Source organism: Gekko japonicus, unplaced genomic scaffold (assembly GCF_001447785.1).
Source record: "Gekko japonicus isolate JY-2015 unplaced genomic scaffold, Gekko_japonicus_V1.1 scaffold1548, whole genome shotgun sequence".
Classification (NCBI taxonomy): domain Eukaryota; kingdom Metazoa; phylum Chordata; class Lepidosauria; order Squamata; family Gekkonidae; genus Gekko; species Gekko japonicus.
Genome location: NW_015170328.1, coordinates 212,028 through 223,095, shown reverse-complemented (window position 1 = coordinate 223,095; position 11,068 = coordinate 212,028). Strand labels below are relative to the sequence as shown.

Below are 11,068 nucleotides of genomic sequence, written 5' to 3'. Positions count from 1 at the left end.
GTGGTGGGACCTCAGACAGGTACAATGCCATAGACTCCACCCTCCAAACCAGCCATTTCCTCCTGGGTAACAATTGTTGCCAATCTCCAGGTGAGGGCTGGAGATCACTAAAAATTACAACTGCTCTTCAGGTAGCAGAGATCAGTTCCTCCTGAGAAAATGATGGACTCTGTGTCATTATACCCTGCTGAGGTCGCCACAGCACATTGACGCTGAGTGCCCAAGGCCTTGGCACTCTCCCAGAGCCTCTTTCTAGAGCTCATTGTATTTATTTCCACAATGGGCCTTATTCCTAGTAGTAAAATTAAAAAAATTACACAGCCACAGGCTCCCTGGTTGGCCCCGATCGAGACCCCGCCCCAGCAATCCCCCCCCCACACCCCTTCCAAAGAACAGCCGAAGGCAACGCAACCAGGGATGCTATGCACAGTGTGGGCATTCTCCATTTAATATATCTCAAAATCTATTTGATTACTTTACTAGATCAAATAAAAGTCATATTTACATAATTTACTCTGCTTATACCAGCCTTGTAGAATTTGGCATTCCCGGTCAAGGCATTTGAGTTTCCAACTGGTTGAGACACCAGCACCTGGGCGGAGCACCTGGGCAAGCGGTCAAAGGCTCTGCCCACCAGAGGGGGGGAGTTTCCTGGGGGTTAGAAAAACCTACAGTTGAGCAAGAGAGGCTTGGAGGGTGATTTCCTTTTGTTCTCACTCAGGAATAATCTCCTTGGTTGGTTCCCTGTCTGGATTTATAACCACCTGCCTCAGAGGTTAAAAGGGGGAGGGGGGAGGAAGCACAAAGAAGAGAAAGGGGGGGGAGGAGACAGAGAGGGGGAGAGAGAGGGGGAGAAATAGAGAGAGAAGCAGTGCAAGAGGTCAACTCTGCCCATACTTTATTTCAGGCACCAGATTGTTTTAAAACCAGTCTTCTGAGGAGGGTTTTTTTCCCAGATCCATGTTCCTATAAGCAGCAGATAGGCCCCTGGGATCTTCTGGAGGCCAAGGGGCCAGAAACATGACTAACTCCCGCCCCACCCCCTTCCAGGACTTGAGACTTGGTGGAAGGCGCGAAAAGAAGCAAGCGGCTGATGGTGCACCCTTGGCTAGAGAATGGACAGCTGGAAAGATCAGCTTTAGTCCTGGCATGGAGGTCGAGGAGGTGACGGATCGCTTAGGGGAGTCCCGGAGGGGGCTGTGAACGTAGCGGGAGCCAGGAAGATGCCACGTCTGAAAGAGGTAAGGTTGCCCGAGGCTGATTCCAGAGGGGTTGTTTTGCACCAATGGTCTAGCAGCTAGTAGACCGGTCCCCCCTCCCCGTTGGAACTGGCCCTCGCCCCGGGATTCAAGCAGTCCTTTCCACAGGAGGGCCCCTGACCGCTGCCCACCTGGGAAGCGGCCACCCCTGCCCCTTCCATCCTTTGACCTGCCGCTGCACTGCTTATTAAGGCCAGGCCAACTGCCGAGGGAGGAGTCACACTGAGACGGTGAGCGGCAACCCTCCTCTGCTGCCAGGCACGGGGGAAGAGAAGAAGAGGCGGCAGCAGGAGAGAAGGCCGATGACCGGCCACCGAGGTGGCGGGGAGGCTGTGGAACTGGGACGGAACAAGAGCCGGAGGAGTGGTGATGCTCGGTGGAGGTCAGGCGCCGCAGGGGACCCGACAGGGGAGTGCAGAGAGATGGAGAGAAGAGGAGGAGGAAGATACGGCGATCCTGGCGGGCTCCGGCACAGACGAGAAGCGGAACTCCCCCGGTGACGAAGGCTGCGTGATTCGAATGGCTGCAGGATTGGGACCTCCCGCCCTGCTGTCCCCTTCCCGTAGGGGGCAGGGAAGAGCGGGAAACAGCAGTACAACCCCTCCCCACTCCCCTCTTTACTGCACCCCAGAATCCAGGGGAAGGAAAGGGAGGGGCAGCCCTCCCCGCTGGCAAAGCTCCCCTCCGCCCCCAAAATCCAACTTCAGTTCGCTTCCCCAGAGCCAGAGCCGCTCCCCCTCCCAAAGTGGGGAGGGCCCCCACAGGACCGGATCAATCGCGCGTAATAATGAAGGAAGGGCTGATGAAGGGGGGGGGGGCAGTGTGCCCCAGTCTGTGCGTATTCCAGCTCCTCGTGTCGGAGGTCCTGTCCTTCTCTTGTGCCTCCCCCCTCCCCGGTGGTGTTGGGGGGCTGGATGCAGAGAGTTCAAGGTGGGGGGGAGCGCAGAGCAGCTGAAGGAGCGTGGGTCGGCAGCAGCGGAGGAGGAGGGGAGGGGTCCCAGGTATCGCCATCCTTCCTGCCAAAACATGCACCGAAGGGGGTGTCAGGCGAGCACAGGGCGGGGCGCCGGCGAGTTATCAACTCTTGTCGGAACCACTGTCTCTATGCAGGGCGCTCTTCTTCATGCTTTCCAAGTACTCCTGTTGTGACACCGCTAGCACCGACGCCAGGATCTCGTCGTCGTCCCAGTCGCTCAGGCCTGGGGGGGGGACAAAGGGGGAGGGCGGTGAGTTGCTCCCCGGGCGGGAACGGCTGCTCTTTCCACCTTCTCGCTGCAGAGACGCCTGCCTGCCTCCGGACCCATCTCTCGGGCAGCCTGCCAAGCCGAGCTGTTCCCATCGCCCGTCGCTTGGTGTCTGCCCGGCCTGCGTCCAGCACTGACCCTGCTGGGCTTCAACGGCAAGTGCGATATGGCTGCCCTCGTGTCAACCGCCCCAAGGCATGTTTACAGAACTCCACGAGCAGAGCTGAAAGGATGGCTCGTGCAAATGAAGGGTTAACGCATTTGAATCACTGAACTCTCCAGGGACAGAATTAGTGGGTTTAAGCTTTGGGCACCTCACCCAGGAGAACTGCTATAGCGAGGATGCCCAACGCTTGCCTTGGCAAATGCAGGGGGATTTGGGGGGCAGTGCCTGGGAAGGGTGGAGTTTGGAGACAATGCCGTGTCGGTTTCGGGTGACACTCTAGGCTGCCTCCCCTTAGTCTCTATGGTCTTTACCACAGAGGCTGGGGGACCTCCTAGAGCAGCACTATGTGGAGGCCATTTGTTCTCCCACGTTTCTATTCCTCTGGGGATGGAAATTTGGGTGGGAGGCTGGTAATTTTTCCCTAAGACCCAGCTGGTACCTTCCCACCCTTAATTTGAACCCATTACTGTGAGTCCTGTCCTCTGCTGCCCAGAGGAACAGCTCCCTGCCCTCCTCTAAGTGACAGCCCTTCAAATACTTCAAGAGAGCCATCCTGTTTCCCCCTCAGCCTCCTCTTCTCCAGACTAAACATTATCCTTTAAGTCTTATAAGGCCCTGTTCTCTTTTGTTTGAGAAAATGAACCCATTCCTAAGGAAGCATGCAGGTGAAGTTTCATTGTCCCCTGCTCTGGAAAATCTGCATGGCTGTGATTGTGCCACATTGAAATTTGCCGTTAACTGTGGAATCCAGCTATTTACATCTTAAAAACCAAGTTTCCAGCCCATACAGATCACAGATAAAAACCTGAGCGTGGGGTCGGTTTTGCTGAAAACAGCAACGTAAGAAAAGAATGAAGCACGTGTGGGTCGCTAGAGGTCAGGTAGATCTAGACAGGGTCATTTCCTGCCGGAATGCGGAGGAACGGTGCTCCGGCAGTAAGGAGCCCAGGGGCGGGCACATGCAGCAAGCCCCACCCCCAGCAGCCCTCAGTCGGTAAGTTGATGGGGCCCTGGGGGGGTATAGGGGGTGAGCCCCCTCAGTTGCAAGGAGCGGGGAGGCATTTAAATGCCTTCCCGTGCCTTCCCCGGCACACCCTCTGAGGTGGATGGGCCAGGGAAGGCCTACAGGGCCTCCTCGCCGCCTGGGGGGATTTAAATGCCTTTCTTTCCCTTCCCCAGATGGGAAGGCAGCCGCAGGGCACCTGGGACAGATCGGGCAGGGAACCCCGGCATGTCTGCCCACCTGCCCTTCCCTTCTCCAGCCATGACCCCCCTTTCCCCCCCCGAGCCTCTCCGCTTTTGTGGAGAAACTTGGGGAAGGGGGGGGGGGATTTAAATGCCAGATGGGGAAGGGAAAGGCATTTTAAAGATGCCTGCTCTTTGTCAGGGGGTCTGGCACATGCAAATGAGTTATGCAAATGAACTCCTGTACCTCTTTTTCTACGAAATGACCCCTGGATCTAGATGGGTAGCCGTGTTAGTCTGTCTGTAGCAGCAGAAACGAGCAAGAGTCCAGCAGAACCGGAGAGACTAACAGAATCTATGGCAGCTCCTCCCCTGCCGTAGATTTTGTTAGTCTTTCCAGTGCTGCTGGACTCTTTGAGCACTGACGCATGAACGCTTCTCACTTTGAGCAGTGACTCACGGAAGCTTCTCCCCTGCCACAGATTTTTTCAGTCTTTAAGGTGCTGCTGGACTCTTGCTCTTTCCTGCTGCTCCAGAGGTCAGGTAAGCAGCCTTCATTCAACCTGACTCCTCTCCCCCCCCCGTCTTTCAAGGCCACCGTGCGATCTCCTCCCGGCGCTTCTGTCCCGCAGTTCAAGCTCAAAACTCCAAAGTCAGCACGTCCCCCACTGATTCCAAACACAACGGAGACAACCGGGCCGAGAGTGTCTGGACTGACTGGCACAGTTTAGATTGGCGAAAAAAAATTAAGGGTTTTGTAGCACAGAAAGGCCCGGAAAGGACATGGGGGGTTGGTTTTCAGTGGGGGAAGGGCCAAAATCCCAAGATCTCTCTCTCTCTCTCTCTCACACACACACACACACATACACCCAGATGCACCCTCCAGTCTGGCTGCCACACCCAAAGGGGGGCTCTTACCGAATGCCGTGGGGGACATCTGTTGCATTATTGCCCGGCACTCCAGGGCCGGATACAACGACACTAAGGGAGGGGTTGCTCGGCCACCACCGGCTGACAGCTGGCTGCTTGTACCTGGGGAAGGAGGATCCAGGAAGCAGTTAGCGATGCCAAGGCCTGCTCATTCCTCTTTCCGCATTCACAATCTGGTATCCCCACCCCCACCCCCACGACGCCATCAGCCACTGTTGTGCCCTCCCCGAAAGAACCTGTCGGAGCTGTATTTTTGTGGTCCTGAGAGACGGTTCGTGCCTTTCGCGTAAGCCGGCATGGCGTGGCGGTTCAAGTTTGAGGCTAGGATCTGGGAGGCCCAGGTTTGAATCCCCACTTCTGCCGGGGAAGTTCGCTGGGCGACCTTGGGCCAGTCACAGGCTCTCAGCCTAACCTATCTCAGGGCGATGTCGGGAGGGTGAAATGAGCGGAGAGGAGAATGGCCATCGGCCGCTATGGGTCCCCATTGGGGAGATAGGTGGGGTATGATAAAGAGACAGAATAAATGAAATCAAGATGCATTTTCAGAGGTTGCCTTAGCAGAAACTAAGACTGTGAAACCTCAGCTGGCGTTACTGCAAAAGAGCAAGTTGCTAGTCCTGACTGTCGTGAAAAGCACACTTGGAAACTTGCAGGAAGGGCCTCCAAGAGATTCTGAAGGTAGACCTCTTTCTTTGCTCAGTACTGCTCATGCCTGTAAGAGCAGTGTTCCCTCTAAGCTGAGTTAAGTGTGAGATAGCTCACAGTTTTTTAGCCTCCGGCTCACACATTTTTGTCCCAGCTCAGGAAGGAGGGCTCCAGAACAAACTAATTAATGCAGTAGCCAAATTGCTTGCCCACAACTTTAATGCCAGGAGCTCACAAAGTAGGATTTTTGCTCACAAGACTCCACCGCTTAGAAGGAGCAAAGGGTAGCTTGCTGCTGCACCACGCGACCACAGAATCTGGTGACGGGAGCAAAAACATTCCTGGAGGTCCCTTTCAACTCTATGATTCTATGATCCATCCCGTAAACTTTCTGACTTTCAGTGCAAGCGATTCAGATCCAATCGTCTAGGATGGGGATTTTAATCCAGCCGTGCACTTTTCCCTCCTCTGTCCTTCAGGGAATTTTGCCCTTATTAACCTCTTCTCTTTATGCTCTTCTGGAAGGCTCTGCTCCAGGGGTTTATACCCCTCACAGATGGAAGCAAGAGGATACAAGAAGCAGAGTCTTTTCTGTGGTGGCGCCTCAAACGAGCAACGGCCTACCGAGGGAGACCTGCCTGACACTTTGGAACGTCAGCATCAAGTTAGCACCGTTCTAAGCCTCTGCATTTTAGAGCTCTTTGGTGCAAGCGTGAGATTTTTGGCTCCAAATTTCAACCATGCAAACTGGTTTAGAGTGGTAGGAGGAGGAGGAGAGTCGGTTTTTATACCTCGCTTTTCTCTACCGTGAGGCATCTCAAAGCGGCTGACAATTGCCTTCCCTTCCTCTGCCTACGACAGGCACCTTGTGAGGTAGGTGGGGCTCAGAGAATTCTGAGAGACCTGTGACTGGCCCAAGGTCACCCAGCAGGCCTCACGTGGAATAGGAGTGGGGAGTCAAACCCAGCTCTCCAGATTAGAGTCTGCCGCTCTTAACTATGACACTGCGCTGGCACGCTGAGTACATTTGTAACTTATAACAAACTGTCTTAGCTGAAAAGGACATTATCTAAGGCTTCTGACTATATGCAACCCCTTTCGGATCGCTTATTGCTTTATTCTGAGAGTCTGTAATTTTTTAAAATGCCTGTGAACCTTCTTGAGCAACATGATAAATATGTTTTTTTAAAAAAAGATAAGGACAAGTTTCTTGGCCACCCCGCCCCTGTCATCAGTCTGGCTGCCAATACCATACCGAATTCGTTTCAAGGTGCTGGTTTTGACCTTTAAAGCCCTTTATGGTCTGGGGCCTACATACCTAAAGGACCGCCTTTCCCCATATGTCCCCCAGAGAGCATTCAGGGGCACAGAACTGGCTGGCTCTCCCGAGCTGTAAGGGGGCCAGGCTGGTGACAACCAGGGACAGGGCTTTCTCGGTGGCGGCTCCGCTCTGGTGGAATGAGCTCCCGGAAGAGATCAGGGCCCTGTGGGACCTTTCACAGTTCCGCAGGGCCTGCAAGACGGAGCTCTTCCACCAGGCCTTTGGAGCTGCCACCACCACTAAATATCATCAATAGCGAACAGCGGTAGAATAGAGAGCCCTGTGCCCCTGGAATTTTAACAACGGTGCCAGTGCTAATCGCTTCTATGCCATCCGGAGGAGAGCTGAGAGCCGATCATCTGGAGAGAGAACGGAGTATGGCTGCCATGGTTAAATCAACAACAACCAAGGACAACAATGCCAGCACTTTATGTCATCAGTTGGTTGCAGTACTGTCTTAAGGTGTTTTAATGAGTTTTATTGTAATTTATGTATTGTTTTATGTAAGCCGCCCTGAGCCGGCCTTGGCGGGGAGGGCAGAGTAAAAATCCGACTAAATAAATAAATAAACCACTGTTGCTCGTCGTCCCTTGAGAATGGCAGAGGAGATATACCTGTGTGCCACGGAATCAGGGCCTGGATTGAGCCTCAGTCCTCTGTTAACCCTACGTTACTTTAATTTCTATAGTAAAGTATAGCTGGATCTTTGGTTCTGTTTCCCAGGAGGCTTCAGGGCTCTGCTAAGTGCTGTTGCCTTCTGGTACCAATGACCCCGTACATGACTTTTGCCTTCTGGAATGTTCATCCACTATCAAATTCTAAATAGATAGGGTATCCATAACTAGCTTCCTTGACTCTCTGAGTCACCTTAGCTTTCCCTGACTTCCCTTGACCTTCCTGACCCCAGAGATAGAAAGAAAAGGGCTGAGCTTTGTCATACGTCAGGGATACGTCAGATGCTTAGCCAACAGTTACATTATCTCCAAGGATGGGAAAAGGTGCTTTACGGCTGCATTGGGTCTTGTTTGCGCTTGTCCTGGGTCTTGACAGAGCAACCAGGGATATACCCTTTATAAAATTACAGTGCATTCTAATTAGGTATTTGATAAATGTGATTAATTTTGCATGCTGCATACCAGACTCTTACATGTTTTTAATGATTTTACATTTGGGGTTGAAGCTAAATAAATAAGCGGTGTTTTGAAACAATCGTCTCTCTCTCTTTATACACTTGGGAAGCCAGTTTTTCTCTCCCTCCCCAATGAACCTTATGAAAAGGGGAGGAGGAGATTGGATTTATACCCCGCCCTTCACTACCCAAAGGTGTCTCAGAGCAGCTTACAAACTCCTTTCCCTTCCTCTCCCCACCACAGACACCCTGTGAGGTAGGTGGGGCTGAGAGAGCTCTTGACAATGACTGCTCTTTTTCAAGAACAGCTCTGATAGAACTACGGCTTGCCGAAGGCCATCCAGCCAGGTGCAAGTGGAGGAGTGGGGGAATCAAACCCGGTTCTCCCAGATTAGAGTCCGCGCACTTAACCACTACACCAGACTGGCTCTCAGGTTCCTGCGCTCCTCATTTCCCCAACAATATGCAGAGAAATACCATCACACTGCATTAGGACAACAGAGTTTTCCACTCTTCTTCTTTTTTTAGCCTTAAAGGCAATGTGCAGCTTCCATAGAGCAGCACCCTGTGAAGAACAAAGCGGCGCTATGGCGTCTGCAGGAATTAGTTTAGCCCCACTGTGCAGGCGGTTAAGCACCTGAGGGCCCATCTGCACAAAACTGCTGCTGGTCTACAAAAGCGTGGGGGGCGGTGCGCGATTGCATGGCCTTGCGCCATTACATGGATTACTAAAACGGACACATCCCCTGGTTGAAGAAAAAGAGCAGAGATTGGATTTATACCCCGCCCTTCACTAACCGAAGGAGTCTCAGAGCAGCTTACAATCCCTTTCCCTTCCCCTTCCCACAGCAGACACTACGCAAAGTGGGGCTGAGAGAGCTCTTCTGAGAACTGCCCTTGAGGGAACAGCTCGGAAAGAACTGGTGGCTGACCCAAGGTCACTCCAGCAGCTGCATGTGGAGGAATGGGGAATCAAACCCGATCCTCCCAGATTACAGTCCGTGCTCCTGACCACTACACCAAGCTGGCTCTCTTTGAGCATGCTGTTTATATGTCTGGCAGGTCCCCAAGTCTCTACCGAGGCAAGACCCCCTGTCGCCCCCTCCTGTGCCTGCCCAGCATTCCCAGGCTAATTTCTTTTCCGGCCAAGAAACGTGGTGCTCCTCAAGCTGTGCTCACCGGGGGCGCAGGGCGAGGGGGGTTTGGTAAGTGCTAGAGCGGCGGTGCTCCCGGGGGAGGCTGGCTTGGCGGCATTCAGCTCGTTGTGCAGGTCTGGGTGCTCCGGGGAAGACGCTGAGCTGCGCTGACGGGGGGAGCGGCCGCTCCATTCTTCTATGCCGCTGGCGGCGGCCGCCGTGGCGGAGCTGCAGGTAGCGCTGGCTTTACGAGGCTGCGAGGAGACGAGGACAAAAGCCTTCAGGGACCGGAGCAGCCCTCGGAGTCATGGAGCTCATTCCCTCCACCCACCCACCGACCGGCCAGTCTGACACGACACTCAACACCACCCCCCCCCGGGCAAGGAGGAAGACCAACCTGTCTGGCCTGCTTCTCCTGGTCCCGCAGCCACTGCAAGTAGGACTCCCGGGCGACCTGCTCCTCGATGGCCTCGTTGGTGGCCTCCCAGTCCGTCGCTCGCTTCTTGTCTTCCAGCATCTGCTGCTCGATCCACGACTCCTCCGACGTCTTGATCGCGTTCTTCATCAAGGACTGCTCCGCGTACTGTGGGAGGTGGGAAGGCGTCAGCGCGCTTGTGGGACGACCGGGTCGAGCCCCAGCCCCACCCACGCGGAGGACAAGAGCCCGAGTGCCGCCGGTCGCTAGAAAGACGCAATCCAGACAGGACAAGGAGTGTCTGCCCCGTGGCCATCCAAGGAGAGGGAGACATTCACTTTCTCCCTGCCAAGAGGAGCAGGTGGCGAGGTTAACGTGACGCTGCCTTGGGCTATTTTTCCAGATCCGGGAGGAGACACACCTGGTGGCCTCCTAGAAACCCGGGACGCATTTGTCCGGAAATGCTGGCTTGGAAACAGCCGGAGAGGCTACCCTGGAGCTGTTAGTTTGGCTGTGCTTCATCACCTGGTCCTGCCAGAATAGCTGGATGGCCACACTGGGAATGCAACGGTAGCAACAATGCGATCGGCAGGCGACAATTCGCTCTACATAGGCTCACCCTTGAAGCTGACCTGGAAATTACAACTGGTACACAGCCTGCTGACGGCGACGGCTGTGCGGGCTCATGTTTGGCAGGTGCTCTGCCAACTGCACTGGATGCCAGTTGAGTTCCGGATACGCTTCAAGGTGTGGGTAATAACCTTTAAAGTCCTACACGGCCTGGGACTAACATACCGGAGGGATAGCCTCTTCCTGTATACACCCGAGAGAGAGTTAAGCTTGATGGATCAGCGTCTCCTGGTGGTCCCTGGCCCAAGAGACGTCCATCTTGCCTCGACCAGGACAAGGGCCTTTTCTGACCTGGCCCCTGCCTGGTGGAACATGCGTCCCACTGAGATCAGGGCCCTGCAGGATCTTCTTCAATTCCACAGGGCCTGTAAGATGGCACTGTTCCGCCAGGCCTTCAGCTGAAGCAGTGGGTGTCCATGAATGGCCTCCTTGTGGTTTTGGCCACCCATTCTAACAACTGCTGGCCTTATCTACATCTTATTATGGGCCAGGACCTCTTGCAACCATTAAAAGTCTATTACTGTAGGATGGTGACCAGTGTTCCCTCTAAGCTGAGTTAGTGTGAGCTCGCTCACAGTTTTTTAGCCTCCAGCTCACACATTTTTGTCTTCGCTCAGGAAGGATGGCTCTGGAGCAAACTAATTTATGCAGCAGCCAAATCGCTCGCTCACAACTTTAATGCCAGTTGCTCACCAAGTAGAATTTTTGCTCACAAGACTCCACAGCTTAGAGGAAGCATTGATTTAATGTATACGACAATATTTTAACATCTTAATTATCTCTCCTTATATATAATTGAGTAGTGGTCCCACAACATTCTATGCAACCCAAAATCAGTTGGCTCCGTGATGTGTCAATCACAAGGTGTGTCTATCCCCTGGCTGTGTTGCCTGAGTTCTCTCCCACCCACTGCAGCCTAGGCCACTCTTCTCTGATTGGGCCAGCATTTCAAGGTCATTTGCATATGGAAGCTGATTGGACTTCACTTCATTCTGCACCTCAAACGCC

General features: G+C 53.8%; 1 protein-coding gene across 1 annotated transcript in view; it reads right to left on the bottom strand.

Moving 5' to 3' along the window:
* Nucleotides 1–1,837: 1,837 nt before the first annotated feature.
* OTUD5 (OTU deubiquitinase 5) overlaps nt 1,838–11,068 on the bottom strand; it is an 83,285-nt gene continuing 74,054 nt past the window's right edge. The window contains exons 7-10 of the mRNA XM_015418112.1: nt 9,413–9,598; nt 9,059–9,269; nt 4,773–4,886; nt 1,838–2,458 (exon numbers count right to left, since the gene is read on the bottom strand). Of these exons, the coding sequence (XP_015273598.1) occupies nt 2,337–2,458; nt 4,773–4,886; nt 9,059–9,269; nt 9,413–9,598 (633 nt within the window). The 3' untranslated portion in view covers nt 1,838–2,336. The remainder of the gene's footprint in view (nt 2,459–4,772; nt 4,887–9,058; nt 9,270–9,412; nt 9,599–11,068) is intronic.